General features: G+C 39.8%; 1 protein-coding gene across 7 annotated transcripts in view; it reads right to left on the bottom strand.

Moving 5' to 3' along the window:
• TIAM2 (TIAM Rac1 associated GEF 2) overlaps positions 1–21,643 on the bottom strand; it is a 175,320-nt gene that overhangs the window by 48,080 nt on the left and 105,597 nt on the right. For 5 of the 7 annotated variants that reach the window (XM_075035945.1, XM_075035942.1, XM_075035943.1 and 2 more), the window contains 8 exons: positions 18,914–19,099; positions 17,535–17,681; positions 13,894–13,956; positions 8,955–9,122; positions 6,173–6,278; positions 5,624–5,701; positions 4,607–4,699; positions 3,275–3,535 (listed from right to left, as the gene is read on the bottom strand). In XM_075035945.1, coding sequence (XP_074892046.1) covers positions 3,275–3,535; positions 4,607–4,699; positions 5,624–5,701; positions 6,173–6,278; positions 8,955–9,122; positions 13,894–13,956; positions 17,535–17,681; positions 18,914–19,099 — 1,102 coding nt within the window. Of the gene's footprint in view, positions 1–3,274; positions 3,536–4,606; positions 4,700–5,623; positions 5,702–6,172; positions 6,279–7,358; positions 7,433–8,954; positions 9,123–13,893; positions 13,957–17,534; positions 17,682–18,913; positions 19,100–21,643 lie in introns of those variants that run through there. The other 2 variants (XM_075035948.1, XM_075035949.1) reach the window with 2 other exon arrangements.

Here is a 21,643-nt window from a genome sequence, read left to right on the forward strand (position 1 = left end):
GCCATTCCCCACTTTTTTCTTTCTTTTTTTTTTTTGCTTTTAATCACAGAGATCTATTTACAAATTAAGGTTGATTTCAACAGTGTCAGCTAACCAGAAATGACAGCTTTTTTGGCAAAACTCCACTTGCTGGGGAAAAAAAAAAAAATTGCCCAACTCTGACAGCAACTCACATACTGCAATGGGTTTTCACACCTACTAATGCTTCTACCTCCTGCCTCAGCACCCTATAGATATACCATTAACCCACACGGGGATGCCCTAAATACAGTTTTCAATTCTTGTGACTTCTCTGTGGTTTATTCCTCAAATATCCGTGCCATCTTAAAATGAGGCATTTTTTTCCTGCACAGTTGTAAGAATTCCAGTCCAATTCCCTCATTTTTTAATTCTACAAAAATATTTGTTTAATTTCCTTAGCACTGGAGCTTGGAGCAAATTTAGTTGCTCTGTTATTTGGTTTTCCACATTTATGAGTGCATTTTTTAAAAGTATTTCATCTCATTCCTTTTCCAGGATAAGCTTATTACTAGCCAAGCAGCTAAGCAGCAAGAACATAGTGTTGCCATGTGGCAGATCAAATGGTATGACCACAGCTGGTCCAAAATACAGCTACAAGGGTATAGCAACCTCTTGGAGAAAATGAATCACTCTCACAGAAAATTTCCTGGGAAAGATTTTTAGGAGTGGCAGAGTTAGTGGCTTTGGAGAAAGTCAATCACTTCCCTTCTGTACAGTAAAGGCTGCCAAAGTTTGCCACGAGGTATAATTGGGTACCCTCAACATAGCAGAATATGTAGGAAAAGGCATTCATCAGAGTTATGCTAAGGAGTTGCAAAACTGTAAACAAATGTGGACAAACTATTGCCACTGAAGTTATACGAAGCCAGTAATTTAAAGTAATTCTGTTTAGCTTTTGCCTAGTGGTTGTCACCAAGCATCAGGCAGGGTATTACCACGTGACTCAGTGTTGAAAATTTCCATTTTCCAAGCACTTTGTTAATTTTAGCTCATTAATCCTTACAGTACTTTAGAAAGATAAATACAGTTAGTTATTTTTTAAAACCAGGGAGGCAGTGGCAGAAACATTAAGCTTTTTAACTCCAGGTATGTACCTTGAGCCAAATTGTGCTTGATTTTTGAAGGGGGTCCCCCTCCGCTGGCACTAACTGACTTTCAAAGGCACTGCCTTGGAAGAACAGGCTCAACATGAACAAGCAAATATCTGAAATTATTTTTGAAAACTGTGGTCTTAAGAGTGACTCACTCAACTCTACCAAAGGAGACAGAATGGTATTAAACTTTGGATGTGAATTTAAGAGTCTCTGGCCTACAAATCCCTGCTTGGATCATTAAATACCCACTCTTCTTATCTAAAATCTTATTCAATTCCTGAGTGAGTAACAGGACATAGAACAGTTAAACCCTTTATGATTATCTATTAATTCAAAGTAATGCCATTTTCTTCTGTTTCCATTTGAACCTGATCAGGTGATCGGACACTAAGCACTGAATTCAATAAACATGAAAGTCCTTCTCACAAAGCTTAATTCAGAACTATTTGTTCCCTTTCAGAATAAAATAAATCTTCCTTAGCTGCTTTTAAGCAGAAAAGCAAATATACTATGTCCCTTTATCCACTAGTGCTTAGAGTATAATACATACTCCAGTAATTTCCTATTATAATGGAATATTTGCACAGGTTGCAAATTTATCCCAGAGGAATGAGGAATCTAGTGAATGGACATATACATTTATTATACTGAATACTCCAGGTAATGCTGGCCTATGATATCAAGCCAACAAGCTGAATGATAGCCCTGGTATAATTATGTAATTAATTAGCTCTATCATAATTTTTGTTTTATGACACTAACTTTTATGTGCCACTAGTCAATTTAATGGCATTTTAAATTGAAATAAGGCCCCTGAGAGAGATGCTACTTACGGTATCACAAATCTTGTATTCAGATTTCTTTTAATTTCAAAAGATGACCTAATAAAATTGCTCTATAATTAAATCCGTTCTAACAACTTCTCCTATGTGATTCTTTTTCTTCTCCCATTTTTAATTACGAAAAAAATTCCAATCAGAAAACACTTGCCACCATAATTATATACAAAAATCAGCGATCCCTTTTCATACCTTTTGCTGCTCTCCTCGCACAGTAGTGCACCCTGACTAGCTTTCCTGCAGAATTTTACTAGCATCCCCCAGAGGTGCAGGGAGGAAACTGCGCCCTTTACACTCAGGAAACTAGAGATAAATTTGCTTCTATCTTGTTTGAAAAATAGTCAAGGTGTGGGAAGAAAGGAGAGCAAATCCCCACGTACTTTCTATTTCAGCCAGGCATTTACAAGTATTCTGGTATCACAAGATGTATTTCTCATGTGAAGTAAGATCAGCTAAAGGAAGGGGAGGGTGCCCACAGCTTTCCTCTACCCAGCGTGGCAGTGCCCCTCTACGTGTCACCTCCTATTTCCAGCTGAAAAGGCAACCCAGCAGTGAGCGTTGGCACCTTACTTCGGGCTGGGGGGCCACGGTGTCATCCAGGAGCAGTCCTTACCACGCAGGCTTTTGGCACCTTTCCTGTCTGCTGCTCCTCATACGGAAACCCATCAGGATGTCACCCTGACACAGCACTGTTAGGGTATGTCCTCCATTTGATGCTTAATACAGTGGCATTACACTGAGTAAGAAATATGAGCAGGTAGTAGCGAAACAAACGCTGTGAAAGCTGTTTTCATAGGCTTTCTTCTACACAGTGAGCAGCTGTATCCAACAGGAGGCCGATAATATCATTGAGTGGGAGCAGAGCTAAATGACTCCTTTTTGAGGTGATGAGGATTATTGCATTTAAGGTACCCTTAACGTAAGCGGTACTTTACCACATGTAAAGCATGGCAAACACAGAACAATACTTCCTGCCTCTGAAAGCCATCACATCATTTCAACCACCGACGCCTGGGAAACGCATGTTTTGGAGGTAACCGAGATGACACAGAACAGTTAAGAGAAGCACTTGATATTAATGGGTGGTGCAGCCAAACAGATTAAAAGAATATCATTTCCCTGCAGAAATGATCATATTCTGTTCCATTTCTACTTTCTAGAAAATAATAAAACAACAGACAGATATGAAGCACAAATAGAACTTATTTGTACTTGGGTTTCTCAGTAAGATAAGCACAGAATTTTAAATATAACTAAGTTTTAAAAAACAGCGATATTGGAAGTGAGGTGAAAGTAATGGAATTATTGTCAACCTCTTACCATTTGCTGTGTTCTTTTTGAAGTTATCTAGAAACTCTTCCAGAAGCTGTGACTGGTTTGGAGGGGGCAACAAACCCTTTGGGTCCCTGGAAATGTCACCATCTGACCAGGATGCACATAAGGGTTGCTGAGTCCCATTGTGGTTCATTCTCAAAGTAAGCATTACACTTCTCTCCGAAAACAGTAACTCCATCTGCCTGAGGTCAAGATCAGACACAGCCTCTCCATTTATGCTCAGGATTTCATTGCCTACTCGGAGCCCTGGGAGCATGTGAGAGGAAAGAAGAAAAAAAAAAAAAAGGGAGGGGGGGATATAAAACGTAAAGGGTCACAAACCAAACCTTATGCCAATTCACCTTTTATTTTTGTAGTTTTAATTCAAACAGCCTAATCCTACCACAAGTCCATTAGAATTGATGGGAGCTTTATTTGTGCTGTAATTATACAGATTGACCTCATGCTTACTTTGATAGGTTTTACATGTAGTACAGCAATTAAGTTGTTTCTTTCTAAAGATGCTATAGAATTTGATGGGTGGGAGGGCAGCACAACTTTCAAGATGAGAACAGAGGCACCTCTCACAACTTGGATACCACCAGTGTACAGCACCATAACACATATTTCATTATCTGGGAAGAACAAGGCACTAGTCACGCAGATCAAATCATTCATGCAAAACTGGAACAACAGCGGATGGATTCTTTATCAGCTTTTGTATAAATCTAAACAGTGGCAACAGCTGTCTTTCAAGGTCAGCCATAACCAAGTGGTCATTACCCTCACGTAGCAAATGAAACTCTCTGTCTCCATTCTTCTGGGTTTGTCTCTCTGTTTTTCAGAGAGCAGAACTCGCGTGATCCTGCTATGCTGATGAAGAGAAGTATGGTTTCTGAGCAGTGCAGTAGGGAAAGCACTCACAGAAACATACGCAGAAAACTATTTTGGGGAGGGAAGCTACTTTTCACTGTCAGCAAAAGTGGAAGTGATGGGTCTTGGAGACTGACCAAGCCCATGAGGTTCACCAGTGTGAGGTGAACTCTTTCTTCAGCCTGTTCCTCTGTGCAAAAGCACTTGGTCGGATGGCTGAATACAGACTTTGTCTCCAAGGGTGAACAGGAACTCTCCCCGCTATATTGAAAGGGTAATTCAGTTACTCTGTGTACATTATCTTTCCTAATATCACATAGTTTCCATGGTCTTCAGGAAAGAAAACTATGAATAGTAAAAGCCAAGAACCATTTCAGACAGCAGTACTAAAGCTCCTTCATGTTTTGGGACTTTAAAAAGATAATGAAGTACAGTATTAAACATAAATACAATACAATACCATACCTTCCTTGTATGCTAGTCCATCAGGGAGAACATCACTTACAAATATATGGGTAAGATGCTGATTTTCATCAACTTGTGCTGTGACAGCAAAGCCTGAAATAAAAGAGGTTTAAATCAAATAAACTCTTTTGGAAACATTTCCTTTTTATTTTGTGCATTTCATAGACTCTACACAACCAGGGGGAAGATATTTCTCATGAGAACACACACACAGAGCATAGAGAAATTATCACATTGTTTCTCAGTCATTGTAAGGCCTGTTAAAGTTAATAGGACTTTTCAACTTCAAGGAAATGTCATGCTGTGCTGTAAAAAAAACAAATTACATTTTAAAAAAAAATTTTCTACTTCAGGCCCATATGACATTTCAATAACACAGTTCGTTGTTATGATAAGAGTACTGCAGTATGTCCATCAGACATAGAGATGTCTTAAACAGATCCAAAAACTGGAAACTCAAACTATAAAGCAGCAAATCCATATAGACCAGTGAGTGAGACAGCCCAGAAGGGAATAATTCATACCAACAGACTTGCAGCTAAAAAACAGCACAGAGCTGCCTTACAAAGGTATCCGTTCAAGGTATATAATTATTCCTAGGCATAACTGACTCCCACAGATAAAAAGCCTGTCAGAATTTGTACCAAAGAACACGCTGTTGATACTGTGCCAACAGAGGATCCCACTACCAAAAAAGAAAAGGGCAGACCTTGACCATGGCCTGACTGAGACTAACTGTATTACTCCTGGCAAAGGACATTTGTCTTCTGACAATCCCATGCTTGAATTATTTGGCCAGTGTAGCAGAAGTAGAAAGTGGACCCTTTCCAAACGTAAGAAATGCGCTTGTCAGTGTAAAACAATCAGCTTGGGACTTTGTCATAATGCCTTGAGTCCTTTGCAGACTCAGACTTTGAGCTATCAAGGATGGCCCTGCCTGCTCTCAGAGACAGAAAAGTCCTGAAGAGAGAAAGTAAGCAATGAAAAGAATAAAAAGAAAAATTCCTAAAAGCTTACCAAAATCACTTATGTTTTCAGTCTTTTTAAGATGAATGTGATAAACATTTAATGGACAAATTTCTATTTCATCATACACCTGTTGGGGAAAAAAAAAGTAACAGAAGTAATCAAATTATGAAATTGCAAGTATCAAAACCCAAAGGTACAGCATGAGAAATAAGCACAATATTCTTTGCATCAATGAGGAGCCAAAACTTGCTGTCTTTACACAGAGAACTGTGTTACTGTGCAAGCATCACTGGTATCAGTGGGACTAAATGCAGAGTAAGCTAAAGATAGGAAACCCGGCCTGGAATAGAGACTAACACTTTGCTTTTGAACCAGAAGCCCCACTTAAATCTTCAAATCGTTCTTGAAGAGAGTGTTTGCAGTGCCTAGTCACCCAAATGTCTGCATAGGCATGGAGTATATGAATGAGGATGGCAGAATGCAATCCAGGAACAGCTTTAAAACCTTATTTTGGATCTAAATCACACATATTCGTAGATGGTAATTCAACTGTAGCTACAGACATCACGGAGCTTTATCTAAAAGGAGTCACACTTTCCTGGTCTACTATGTATTCATATGGTTCAGGAGCACAGTACTCAGTATTTTCATCAACCAGTCTTCTGAGTTGTAGGCCATAGTGTCTTGGCTCCAGCTGTTTCATCTAAGGAATAAAGAGAATGGGGTTTGGAATTTGTTATTTATTTCCAGAATCCCAGAAGACATAGAAGTGACACACACACAAAAAAAGCTCTTTAGAAATCATGCAAAAGCAATCCTCAACAAGTCATTTTCTAACTGTTTTTGTGGTATAAGCAAACTAGCTGCATTGCTTAGAAAATAAGGTTCAAGTGCGATTTCCATTTTCCCTTACAATCCTCCCAAATCCTTTCATAAACACTATGTCTTGGCTATTAGATTAACTGAGCACTACTATATGTTACCAAAGATATCACAACTGTTTTCTGTCCTTTTCAACTTATACTCACAACCGTCTTTTTCTGTGACTACTTCTAATGACTCAGTTCTGCTCAGCAACTTTTTCTTCTGATGTAGAAAATACATATGCACGTATGGGCTGTTAGGAGAGGGGATGAGAAGCAGGTTCCCTAAGGGTCTGCCTTTATTGCCTTTTATTTTTATTGCTGGGTTTCATCTACATCAGAAGTTTCACCTATTTTTTTTCACCATGTGAGGTCAAAGCAAAAATCCTCTTTCAACAGGGATTCAAAGGGAAATAGGAATATTCCCAAAGGATATTAGCCTGAAAGTGTCGAGCCCCTGATGGGAGTCTCTCTGAAAATCAGGCTGCTGGTGAGACCACTGCACAAAACATTTCATTTTAGCATATTAATAGAGTAACATTTCTAGAACAGGAGGAAGCAGCATTTCTAAAAGAGGAGGAATGACTGCATCCCTGAGGGCTATTTAACCTCTTCAACGCATCTCTGCAGCTTACAAAATCTAAATCTACTGAGTAACTAGTAATTACCTTAACATTTTATTACGTGTAACAGTTTACGAGTTGCACGTGTTCTGTATCCTGAACAATTGTATTCAAATGCACATTTTTTTCTATACGAGCTATCCAAAAGTCTCAGATGGAAAACAGAAATGAGAAAATTATAAACCCCATAAAGCATGAATGAAGAGGAAAAAAAAAACAACAACCCCTTGGAACTTTATCCTTATACACATAACATTCAAACATGGTCTGTTAAGAAGAAAGATTCCTTACACTCACCAGAGCAGAATGAAAATGTAAGAAGGAAAAGAACCAGGATAGATGAGCAGAAAGTATTCAGCATTAGAGAATGCTTATGAAAAGCTTTACAGACAGAATAGAAAGAAAAAAATAAAACAGAAAAACGTTTAAGGAAAAAAATCAAATAACTTAAAACTAAATTTTCATGCGATACAGACAATGAAAATTGAAAGTCAGCTTTACAATTACAAATACTTTGGAATGATGGAGTAAGAGAGGTAAGGAATTTCCTTTTCAACTTAATTTTACATTTATAAATTTTATTTCCTCTTTCAGGGGTCTTGCATGTCACCATAACTACTGCCAAATGTTTCAGCTCTACCGTGCCATCTGGTGGTCAAATGATGTCTCAGACAATCCCTTTAGGCTGACTAGGTACAGTGAATTTTTAAAAGTAAAGCCAGGCATTAAACTGTTTCTCGAGGATTCAGTCTCCACCAGCAAAAGCAATGAAAACATAATTTCTTCTCAGTGATGCCATGGAGACGCATCGTGACTTGGCTAAATCAGTATGCTTTTTTTGATGTAAAAACTACAGTTCACCCTGGATTTTTAAAAACTTGTATAATTTAATAAACTTTTTTTGTTTACAACATTATCAGGTGCAAAGAGCCATTAAGTTGGGTCCTTTCCTCCACTAGAAGCCTCAAAATTCAATAACTTCAAGCCAGTTGAATGAGCTCACCTGAAAGTCCACTTTAACCTATGCCATAAGCTACAGCTGGATTTTGTACAGAGCAGGACTCCTTTTTTTCCTGTTTTTCCCCTTTACTTGTGAAGTAAATAAACTGTATTTACCAGCTGCCAGAAAACAGAACTTGGGACTAGAAAGGTTTTCCAAAAAGCTTGTTTGCATAATTTAAGTGTCTTAAATCATGAAGTTAGAGCTAAATTCAAGCACTGACACATGTGGAGACAAAGGTGCCAGGTACGTTGTGATGTTCTAGGAGGTGCTGGCCTTTTGTCTGTAGTTAAAATTGGTATTTCTACTTTACCTTCAACCTGTGACTCAGTTTTCTATCCCATGATCTATAGCAATCCCTCTCAAATTGCTGGCATTGACTTTCAGAAGGGAATGCACTCTTTGAAATTCACAAGTAGAGCTGGTATTTAATTAAAACCTTAAAAGGGTCCTTTAAGAAGCAAACAGATATGATAGCCTTTGTCACAGCAGTCTTAAATGTCTTAATCTCCTGGCATTAAGTCAATCAGTCCCTGTTACTCATCTGTGATTCATTTTCACAGAACAACCGGGTTCTCTGCAATGACAACATAGAGTGGACATGTGCTGAGATTTCTCAGGGGCTGACTACCTCACAAAGCGTCACCGCTCTTTAAGTATTCACTGTGCGCTCTCTTGAGCAATGCTCCCTGAAAACTTTTCCACAACCGCTGTAACTACGTTGACTACAATACATATATAACACAACTAAAGGAAACAGAGCAATGTGCCTTAACACAGTGACAGGGAGATGCTGGTATTATGCTCTCACTATTTAGAAATCCTGATATATTACGTTCCTTCTCAAGTCCACAGCTATTAACAAGGTGCAATTGTACACAGAAAGTGAGTACCTTGCATGCCAAAGACAAAACATCTTCCACCCTGTGCTCTGGCTTGAGGGTCAGCGCCACTCCTTGGCCGTCACAGAAGTGAACATACGTCTGTGTTTCCCAGGCATTCTCCTTCTGGATGCTCTCTGGCACTGAGCAGTAGACATTCAAAAAGTCATCAACTTGCTGCTGGAAACAAGGGAGAAGGTATAACACATGGGTGTTGCAAAAAAAACCCAAAAGTACAATTACATCGGCAGTTTGCAGCGGATATGTATTTAGACACGGTACTGTGTATTTCCCCATGGCAAGACAGGGACAAAGTTCTGTTACGTCCTCTCATTCACTATCAAAGACTTGATTTTCTTGAGGATGGATTGCACTTCCTCTGCATTCCCATTACGGGCTTTTATGCCTTTATCTCATACTAATTATTAATTTAACTCGAAGTGAAAAATATGTAGCTACCTGATATTATAGCACAGTGGGAATAAATTCTTAAGAACTGACTAGTACAATTTTACCTAATTAACAAACGCAAAAGAAATGGAGTTACTGTAATTTTGACAGAAAATTACAATATAGTAAACTTCCAGTAGAGAGCACTGCAGAGCAAGGCTTGCCATAACATAATAAAGGACTAAAGGAGGAATAAACTTTCTATTCTATTTACTGTGTAAGAACATACTGTTTCATAGGTAGCACAGGGTATTTGCCCGTTTATCATTTTGCTTCACTTTCACCCTCGTTCCAAAGTCACTCCACTTGATCAAATAACAACATCCACCCTGAATAAATTCCCTGTCACTTTCTCACCTTTCATTTTCATACTTGCTCCTGTACTGCACTTCAGGCTACACGTTTCAAAGGAAGCCATGCAAGGAGAAGAAAAACACTGAGAGCTGTTCAGAATTTGGAGTTTCACCTATATACTTAAGCCTGCCTATTCAGCACATCACTTAAATACCCACATCAAGGCATTTATGTTCACGCAGAGAGGGTCCCTCAATTCCCCTTGCAGTCAATGGAAAGGGACAATAACACCCTAAAGTGGCAGAGCTGCCACTCAAGACATATCTTTAGATATCCTGAGCTGTTCTCAGGAGTGCCTACCTCCCTAATGCTTTTCCTTTGTATTTTTGTTTGTTTGTTTGGGTTGGGGGGGTTGTTGCCTACATAACGCCCCTTGATTATGCAATTCTTCCTCCTCGCTCTGCGGGGCCACAAGCCCAGGGGTGCACTGCAATTAAAAGCTGCAGTAAAATCACGGCACTGGGATTGCTTCCCTTACTGCAGGCAGCAAAGTTATTGACAACAATCTACCAGTAGCAACAGAGAGACCAATATTATTTTGTTTTTCCAAATAACAACCGAGGCTGTGAAAATGATGTAGTAAGCAATCCTGTGCAGGTAATTACCGAACAATGCAGAAATTCAGGTTGCAGCCAACCCAGAGTTGGCACAATAATAATTTGATGCCAGAGTAACGCTGGTTTTGGTGGAATAATATTAATGAACTAATGGCATTCACAGATGTTATATGTCTTGCTCAACCATCCCTCTTAACTAGTTGAAAATGAAATTTCTATTAACATGGATCCGTGGAAATCCTACTAAAATCCAGCAACTACTGCAATTAATGGACCGATGAAATCTACACCAGGTGAAGTTTCATCTTGGTGGCTGTGGTTCCAGACCGCTCATAACACTGGTGGTGTTGAAGAAGATAATTCCCACAGAAGCGTGGTCCTGTCAGAAAGCACTAAATCAAGCACCTGGGAAGAAACGTTGACCTCCTTCCACAGTGTAAATGACAGAAAGGAGAAAGGGTAAGGCAGGCACACTGTGCAAGAGTTTAGCAGGAACGAGTCGGGCTGAATTCTCCAGTGGCTTCCTCCAGGGAAAACCAAAGCTATGTTGCCTCAGCTCAGGAGAGGCTCCCAGCAGCTCAGAGGTTTGTAACTACCACAGTGGTTCACTGCACTGCAACAGTAGTTCTTCAAATCTGTGCGACTGAAATAAATCTCACTATTGCCAGAGATGAAAAAAAAAACAACAAACCCCAAAACAGAGGATTAAGGTGATGACAAATATGTTTAAGGCCACCTTTTTACTGGAAGTTTTTAAGACAGAGCAGCACGTTCTGCAGCCAATGTGAGATACTTCCCTTTCCTTGCCACGTACACTGGTGCTCAAGCACACGCCTTGAGATAAACTCGCCTCTGTTATTAAACATGACTATGTTCCTTAACTGCAGTCAAGGTACTGTTGCTTCATCCACATTTTCCATCTCAGAAAATCTGACATGAAAAGAGATTTTTTTTTTCCTGTTATGCCTGCAGTGACTAATTCTACAATAGTTCATTCATTCATTGCCACATAAAGTTATAACAACCCATCCAATTTTCCAGAAATAGGCGCCAGGATTTGCAGACTGTCACACGATGTGCCACAGGGCTGCTGGAGGACCAATAGGTTACTTCATAATTTCCTCCCACTATTTGCCTCTGGTTTTATCATCCTTTTCAGGGAAAATACAGCCTCCCTGGCAGATTTCACTATTTGTCATTTGCTGCACTCCTCAGGTAGCATTTTATAAAAGTTTTGATGCTGTTTTTGTTTTTCATTTGAAATCAGCCAGTGAAAGCGGGCTGATGCCAAAGTAACGGTTTGCAGAGTTATGATGAATCATTTCTGAGTTGTCGTATGATTCATCGAAATGTCAGGATCTTAAAAATGCCCACGCTATATTTAATTCCCATTAAAAAAAGGTTTTAGAAATAAGATTGAGATAATAATAATTATTATTATTAATAATAATAATCATGATGTTTTTCCAGAAAGAAGGTTGAGCTCCAGAGCTCTGCTTCAGCACCTAAATTGGGGGTTCTTTTTTAGCCTTGAAACACAACCCTGCTAAACTTTGTAAAAGCCTGGCCCAAAATCTGCAGCGACATTGCCCCCCCACCGCTGGTCCCCTCTGCCTAGGAAGTGGGGCTGCCAGCCCCTGCCTGAAGTCGGGAAAGGCTGCTTTTATCCAGACCTGGGTCAAGAAGCTGGACCTCATCCCTTCCCCAACATGGCACCAAAGGGAGATGACTTCATTCCGCCTGCTCCCTGGCACCTTCAAAACCTTCCTCTGTCTCCTCAGAAGGGTTCACAAAGAGCAAACGCTCTTGTTCGGCCAGAGGACGGGAGACCCACAGCAGATGCCATGGCACAAGGCAGCACCGTCGACCTCCCAGCCCCGAGGGGGTCGGTGCTAAACCGAGGGTCTGGCGTCACAGCCCTTTGGGAGAAACCTTCAGTGGGAGCACCCAAGGGATTTTGCCTCTCCTCAGTTTTAGGAGGGACCAAACCTTTCCATGTTTTAACAGGACCAGACAGGAATGAATTGTGGTTGCAGTCCCCGAGGTGGGAAATGGATGCCATCTCGCACCACACCCAGTGGTACATTCTGGAGGAATTTGTAAGTGTTGTCTACAGGAGATCATTTCACCCAGAAATACCTCATGATTATAATTTATTTTGAAAAGAGAGGAGTGATTTGGTTTAAATACTTTCCCATCCCAGGAAATAATCAGCAAGTGGTCAAATAACTAAGGGAATTCAGGTGTTTCAATACACTTCATCAAAGAACAGTTGAAATGCGAAGATACTTTCAGAAGGCAAAAGAGCATTACAGGATTAGCTGCTGTCAGTGGGAGATGCCTCTCTCAGTAGCGTAACTTTTGGATAATTATATATTTCTTACCTAACCATTAAATGAATGCACTTGATGAGAAAATAAACCATGTAGCACATAATGATACAAAAGACCAACATAAAAACCTATGAAAAATGATGAACTACATCCAAACCTTGCACACAAGATTCATAGCAGCTCTTCTTTACAGTTAATAATGATTTTCAAGAGCAATATTTCATTTTAAATGCAGATTTTAACTTTTTGTCTAATACCTGGTACACAAACTCAGCTGAAAGGGAACAGTACTGTAGTATGATTATTTTTATTTTTTTTTAAGTCTTCTTTCAAGTTTTAAACTGCTTTGGCAGAATATGTAGTTCAGGGAACAAAGAAGGAAAAGGGATGGGGGTAGATGGGAAGGTAAATACCCCTCTGAGTCTGGCACATGTTGCCATTAAAGAAATCCAGCTGTACTATACAGAAAACAAAGTCCAGAAACCCTGTGCCTAAGACTTAATCTGAATTTTTTATTTGAGGCCTGCACAACCCTACTGAGGGAGAAGAATTCTGTCTATGTAAGCCCTACAGTACACAGACAACGCTGGGTGGTCCATACATGCATGCACTTATGGATTTTGGAGCGTCCTGCTTTGCTTCCAGACCGGGGGACGGCGACATTATCCCCAGGGAGGCTGCGGGAGCGGAGAGGGACCGTGACTCACACCAGCTCTCCTCCTCCTGCGCACTGGAGAACATCAGCCGCAGCTATTTACTGGGTGATGCTGTTGAGGGGATGCTGCTTCCTCTTCCTTTACTTGAGCAATCTCCAGCTATATATTAACTCTCACTTCTCTGCTGGTATGCTCCACAGACTTTAATTAGACTTTATTTGCCTTTATACTCAAAATACACAGATTCTGTTGAAGTAGGCAAAGGGGAAAAATACACTTTGGGTTTCGCCAAACTGCACAGGGTGCTTTCAAATAAGCTTGGTTCTAAATCTCTCTCAGACGGTGTACACACTGTAAGGATTAGTGCTGTGAAAAAGCTTCTAGGGATTTTTTTTAAATTTTTTTTTTAATGGCTACCATGCATGTTCTGAAACTTACGTTAAAGTGGTTTCATTGGTAGAATTATAATCCTGCCAGCTAACGCTAACTGCGGTTTATGAACCTCTGTGGGGTTTCTGAACCAGGCTCATCATACACTTAGTGAAATACATTCAGGAATTTAAAAACAAGATGCTGCAGAATGAGGACAGGCATATCTTACCTCAGCAGAGTTGGCTGAATTCTGGACACCAGCAAATCCATGTCCTCCAGCTGAATCAAAAATCTATTAAAAATATTACAGAAAAATAAATAGGTTAAACAAATAAAACCCTTTATTTCTTACCTGTATTTGGTAAATTCTTTGAAAAAAATAAAAATGAAAACTGAACTTACAAATATATATCAACCTGCTAAACCCCAGGGATCTTTTTATACCTTTTTATTGCTTTATTCTGACTAGAAGTATTAAAGAAATAGAAATCTCCCTCTATAAAGAAAATTTAAGCAGATTTTATCTTTCAGCCTACATGCACACATACATCGAAATACATATAAAAGCATTCATGTCCTTGTTCTCTCCTATCTACTGTTTAGCAATAAGATTAAAGTCTTTTACCTTCAAATCATGCACTACACTGGAAGTTACAGTTTCACCCTTTAGGATACTGTTAGGTACAGCTACAAATCTCATAATGATTTAAAAGAACTATTTCAAATCATTGTTGCTGCTTTCTAATACTTGTTACCCTACAGTTTTTCATCTCTTCTACCTAAGCAGTTAGCTTGACACTATCGATGGCAACATTTAGCTTAGCTTTAAAGGCATACTTGACCCAAACCCCACACTATTAAGTAACAAAAATAGCTGACTACTGCATCTGCTTTGGAAATGATAAAAGCAGAAACTGAGACTTAACGTTCCCCATCTGTTTTGAAAGGTTAACTAGTATCTCACAAAGGTGTTAGGCTTATTAATGAAATTTTTAAAAGTCCAATAAATAGCTATGGATACAATCAGATATTTTGGTGATTAGGGATATATAAACACACAGATAGTTCTATACAGTTTATACACGATGTTGAGATTTGCAGGCAATAACATTACCCTCACAAAGTGCAAATATAAATAGCATTTTTTTTAACTCCTTCTGCAGTCAACAAATCAGGACAATATCAAACTTACATTTAAGCCTTTTTTGTTTAGGTTTTTCTTTTTTTCTTTTTTTTTTTTTTTTTTTTGTACTAGCAAAAGCCTTTCAGATAAGCCAAGACAACAACAAACTCTCTTAAACTTTCATATGAAATCCAGTTTCTGCCAATGCAAATAAAGGGCACCACTTCTGAACCTCCTCTTCCTTGTCTCACCCGCAGATGTAATTAAAGTATTTTATTGTTTATCATTTCTCAAACAGTTTATCATTTAGACACAAGAAAGCAGATAAGCATTTAAGAAACTGAGGATAATGTGAGCTTAGACATCCCCCATCTGCTACAGTGCAGTTTTATTAACTGATTTGTAAAAGACTGAGCCACTTCATTAATGTTTACGAAAGCCTCCCGGCATAGAAACTCTGAACCTTTTTTTTATTAATACCATAAACTTAAACTTAAGATAAAATTTAAAACTTCTCTGACACAATGATGTTCAAGAATGTACCATCTAGTTTTGAAGCTAGGGTATGGCAGATTAAAACATACAAGCTCCAGTCATATGAACTTTAATTAAATCCAAGAAAGCAAAACATTTTTAACCTATTGTTTGACACAGACATCACAGCACAATGAGCAGAGAAGCGAGCTCTGCTTCTCTGCTTAACCCAATTTCCCAGTGGGCTGAAAGAGATGACAAGAAAGGCAGCCTCAGGCCTATTCTGATTTTGATACACAATTATGTGCATACACACAAGTCTGAGCAAGGATGTGGCTCCCTTTTCAGCTACCTTCTAGGTTTATGGGTCGGTTTTCAAGCCATGCCCTTAAAAATTCCTCACTTATATGGGTATGAGTCATAGGCCCATGTTATTCATATGCAACACTCAGCATTTACATTTCCTAAATTTTATTGTAGGATGTTTAATAAAAATTAAAAAAAAAATAAAAAATCAAGAACCTCATCTCGTGGATCAAAATGAACACTTTTTTGGGCCACCTGGTTGCAAGATTTGGAATAAGGAGGGTGAGAATGCACCAGGGGCACCTCTGCCTGCGCCAGGGCTCCCTCCTCTGCGCTCAGAAAAGTGCTGGGAGGGCAGCAGGAGTCTCCTCTCCTTGCCATGGATATAAGATTCCCCTTCACAGGCTATAAAGCATATAGGAGGACGTATTACCCAGTTAAGACAGTGCGAGGTACCAGCTCCTCTGGAAACAAAGCTAAGGGGCATAAAATGCCTTCCCTCAGGTCTCTTATTAATAAAGAAATAGAGGCACAGGACTCACAGACCAGCCTTACCTGCTGGGGAACACAGCGGAAATTATGTGAAAAGGATGACCCAGAGAAAATTTCTCTTTCAGTTCCCTCTTTCATAAGACAGACTTGAGTTTTACTCAATTTCATCATGTAAACACAACTCTAAGGCATAGCAGTCACCCCAAGAAGCTTCATCCCAGTGTAACAGATAGATAAATATTTACCTACTAAAAATACCAACCTCTAGACCAGAAAATCCTGACATGTTATTTTACAACATTGAATTTATTGCATCAGCTCTGGGACTATTGCAGTATGCGTACAGATAGGCTTGTTTAAATATTCCACAAGCAGATTACCAGACGTGCAAGAACAGCCAATTTTCAAGCACTGATCATAGATTTTTGACGAATAAAATCAAAATACAAGGGCCAGGGAACAATAGGAACAAAGTCACCTAATGAACAATGCACAAAATACCGCTTTGCAGGAGAAACAGCAGACATGGCAAAGGCTAGTGAAAATAGTAATGTTCTGAGTGTGGCACGCCTCTACGCCTTCTGCCTCACCGTCAAGGAATTGTCTCTGCTGTTATTTACTTTTTTTTTCAGGGAGAAGGCAGCAAACTTTTGTTTCACATGTAACTCTGTTTTTATTGAGAAAATACGAATTCCTGAAGCATGGGTTTACACTAAATGCCTGCATGGGCCATTAGTTTCACAAAGAGAAAAAGACCCCGTGAGATGCTGCAGTTTCATTAGTAAGGCAGCCCTTCGGGGCGTGCATCAGCACAGCCCCTCTCCTGGGGGCCAGCCTGCCCCAGCACATCAAACCTGGGCCAAGTCTTCAGCTGGTGTAACCTGGCACAGCTTTATCAGTCAGTTCTCTACACCTACAGCTGGCCTCCTGCATGACAGCAGTCTTCTGTTGGCTAAAATGTACTTCCAAGCAGCGCGTGTTGCTTTGAGAGGCCGTGCCAAAGATGGCTGTCTTTGCAGCAGTCTCTCCTCTTTTTCCCTTGAAACTCGCCTGTGTTAGTCTATCTTAAATTGCAATAGTACTTCAGAGTCCCAGGCATAAGCCAGCACAGACTGTGTTAAGGACTGTGCATACAGGCTATCTCCAAAGAAACCCCACTTCCAAACAGTTTGCAATATGCCAGAAGATGAGTTTTGTTACAAATTCAAACCTGATGGTCTTGCGCTGCTGGTAATAAACTAACACACTGGGTCAAAACCTCTCATTCACCAATCTTATTTATCCCAAAGAAACCCAGAATTAGATATATATCCTTCACAAGTGATGCTCCCATTGCAAGTCTGCCATGTCTACTGAAATTGCGAACACAGGTTTGAGGGCCAGATGTCTCCTATCCCGTGCACCAACAGCACCTTGCAGGATGAGCCGCAGCAGAAACAAGCCATTCTATCCTATCCCCAGCAATTAAGATCTACCTGAGTTATGGAAGGTCGCTTTTCTTTTCCTTTTCTTGCCAACGTGTCCAGTCCTTTCAGCGAAGAAAATAAACCCTTCTTATTTCGGACCTTTTGTGACAGAGATAGGGTACGTTTCCTGAGAGCAGCTTCATCCCTGGAGCAGATCTATTTAAACACAGAGACAGGCCTTCCTATATCACTTTCATAACAGCAAAATACTGACAGTTATTTCAACTTGAGGCATCAAATGAGAGTTACTTCAGTTCACCTCAATGTTATATGCCAAGGTGCAAGGACAATGTTTCAAACTTTCAGTTGTGATGCTTGTTTTGGTATTCCTATGGCGTGATTGTGTAATTTTTTTGTCATGGAGCAAAACTAGAAGGTCATAGAAAAGGAAGAACTGAGAAAATATTGCTCTGTACAACAAAAGAAGTTAATGAAAAAGCTCTGAAGAAGAATGATAACCTATCATTCAGATATGAAATTGGTAGAGGAAGAAAGACTCTCAAAATTGCCAAACATAGGAGATAAACGTGCTATGGCATTGAGTTATTAACAAGCAATGACACAAACCATGCAGATAAAAACAGCGGCAGAGAGAAACACATTCCCTGATAGGACTTTCAGAACTACTATTCAGACTGACTTCTCACACAGCAAACGTGGTCCACCCCTCTCTGCCAAGATCAGCCTCACAGCCCTGCCAAGATTAAAAAGCAGAGGCGAACCTACTACTGCCGTACTTCCCTTGAAGCCGACAGGGTGACAACAGCTTACAGCAGCTGAGGATCTCCCTCATTCCCTTTGCAAACACAGCCCACAGTTCTTAAAAAGTGACATAATTTTGGATTGTCTCTAGTTTTAGCCTGTTCTGAAAATATCTCCTCTTCAGGAGGGTATCAAACTGTTTCTGAAAAATGGAGCCATCCGGGACATCCAAAAAAGATCAGCTCAGCCCAGAGGCACCTTAACCACTTTTGGAAATTTCAGTATTAGGGTCTTTTCACTCTAAGTGACATAGCTCCTATACAGGTTAAACTCTTAATTCAGTGGAGGTGAAATAGCAGTGACAAAATTTCAACACAATGACTCATTTACACCTGAAGAATATTTTGGTTTTTTTGGTTTTTTTAGGTATAGGTCAGAAGTACCCAATTCTGGAGTCCTCAGGGGCCAAAAATGTCATGGCTATATCCTCACGGTTTCAAAGTATATCTCTAGAAGAAAATTTATTTGCAGTCAAGGAACAGGCAGAAAGGGTGAGAAGGGAACAGGGCTGTCTAAGCAATGCATGTGGGTGCAGCCATGTATTATCCCAGTACAATTCCACATCTAAGTACAACATTAATGATGGCTTTGTGTAACGTACCCATGAAAAGTGCATTCAGACTTACCAGTGCATGGAAGGATGAGACTGAAAAAATGCCGAGCCGCCCCAGTGCCAGTTTTGAAGGACGACTGGCAGCAGCCAAAAGGCTCTTCGGGTTTGGGAGCTCCCCACCTTGCAAACTGGCTAGGTAACATCGCATTCGGAAAAGGTCCATGTTAAATTTTTCCAGGTTCTGTTCCCATTGCTGGATCTGTTTAGATATAAAAAGGGACAATTAAAAGGGGAAAAATGTCTTTGTGGGCCGCACTGAAAATTTGAGCTCTTCCCCAAACCCATAGTAAATTACTTTCATCTGGTAGTATATGGATTAGATTAGTTATTCCCTGCCAAAACACATTCAGTCATATTGTGTTACATCAACCCAAAAGATGGCTTGAAATAAAACAAAGCTGGTGGTCTTAAATGCATACTGACAAGATGAACATACCATGAACTTCAAGTAGTTTGATAGCCACAAAAGCAGTTACATAAAAACACAACCCTGTGGTTCACAAATTTTTTTTTTTTCCTTCTCTCTCTCCTTTTTGGAGATTAGTTTTGTTTTGTTCATTTTTATGAGCTTAGATTGTATAGCTGGCTGGCTGAAAGCAAAGCAGCATAGCTACGCTAATGCACTGCGCAAAGTGAAGTAGCTACACTGATAGGTCCTGCTCATTCTTTACTATTGTCCTACGGCCTCGCTATCTGTAAATAGTATTGGCAACACAAGCACGTGCGGTTCTTTGTCTGACTAATAGGTTCAGACATGCTTACGCTCAGACAAACTGCAAAATGAACTATATATGCCCAACAGAAACCACTGGACCCAAAGCAAGACTGTATACATACCCTTCATGCAATTTTTAAGCATATCTAACACAGGTACATGCAGATCTAACAGATGGCTTAATCCAGTTTCAATGTAAAAAATAGGAAAGTGAAGAGACTCAAATATTTACTAGACAAATAAAGTTCTGAATCAAGGCTCAGATGACAGATTTTAAGTATTTGTGTAGATACACACACATCTACACAAACACATATTCTTATGCACCGCACAAAAGTCAAATTTAGCTTTTCATTTCCCTAACTCACGGATTGGTAGCTGCAGCTAAAATCTGCCCCACAGTGTACAATATACATTCACAGCAATAAATAGTACAAATAAAAAGGCAGCTGTGTTTAATAGAGCAGGCACATTCACACATGGGAAGGCAGAAAGGCATGTCCATTAGGTTAATGTACACCAAGTTCATGTACTGAAGATTGTTAAAATCCCCTGACAATGCTGATCTTCCAATGTCAGCTCCAATCATTGCATGTTGGTTGTTCAACAGGTGGTTTAGGGTTGCGGAGAAAGTTCATCACATTTTCTCTAACGTGCATTGACCTCATATCTTTCACTGGCACGCCCTGCCTGTCCCTGTGCTCACGGGACATTGTCACCTTACAGTGAGATTAGACAAGGTTGGGACAAGCACCTTTGTGACTTAGAAAACAAGCTGATAAATATAATAAAAATCTCAGGTGAACTGTGACCTGCAGGCTCATCTAGAAGCAAAATCAGTTCAGCTTCCTTATAATGCTGCCAAATATTACAAGAACTAAACAAGTATCTTGCCTCTTGCTTTCAACAATGAAGAAGTGAGCAATGAAAGGGCCAAAAAGGCCCTGTTAACAAAATGGTGCCAAGGCTTGTACTACAACTGATAGAGACCTTACCTAGTCTGGCTTCCTTACACGTGCGCTCACAAACTGTGGCAACAGTTATGGCTACACTTTTGGATATAAGAGGTAACCTTATTTGGCAGGTAGGGTGAAGAAAGGAAAGACAAGATACTATTTTGTATATCTGCAAATGCAAAATTATAATTTACAGTATGCTAAAAAAGAAAAAAAAATCTTTCAGGGAATGACTATTAACAGCAAAAGATAGAATTTACGAAAGGTTATCATGAGAGCACTTCCCAAAAGTCCAGAGAAAAAGGACAGACATACACATAACAAAGATGCCTCATGTAATCTCTCACCACAGACATTCAAAACATGCATCCTTTGTGCCCCAGAAAGAATAATCATTTTTTCTTGGGTTTATTTGATCATTGCCCTTTATTTTGCTTTCTTTGTGCTCTCAGCCACTCCTCACAGAGCATTTTTCTGCTTGCCAGTACTTTACGCATGGTACAACTCCAATAGGAGGTTTTGTGGCGAGCTCTTTCTCTGTGTCAACACCCAACCAGAATGAAAACATGGTTGTCAGCTTTTCACAAAGCCAAAAGCTACAAGCTCAGGTGAAGTCTTTCGCTTTGGGATGACACCTCCATGGGTACAGAGCCAAGCGAACTTTGAATAGCTTGGGAACAGAGCAAGGCTTGTTCTGGGCGCTGCTCTAGTGGAGCATCCTGTCCCCATTGAGCACAAGCTGAACACAGGCATCCTTGTGTTTCTGAGGCTTTCTTCAAAATCTCCGTTAAATATTTGTACTAAGTTGTACTTTAAAATAAGGGTAATCTAAGAAGGGGGAGTGGGGTACAACATGAGGACATTCTACATAAATAATTAAATTATGGTGTTTATCAGTCATGCAGGATGCTAGCTAATCAGCTCCAAAAGCATTCGTAATCATGATGTTACTTTTAATGGCATTAGCAAAAGCTGTAGGCAGGGAATTTCTGGGATTGTCTTCTAGTCTTATCAAAACCAGGGATGTCTGGAACCAATTGGAGACCACGAACTAATACCAGCTGCTATTTGT

This window comes from Buteo buteo, chromosome 9 (assembly GCF_964188355.1).
Source record: "Buteo buteo chromosome 9, bButBut1.hap1.1, whole genome shotgun sequence".
Classification (NCBI taxonomy): Eukaryota; Metazoa; Chordata; class Aves; order Accipitriformes; family Accipitridae; genus Buteo; species Buteo buteo.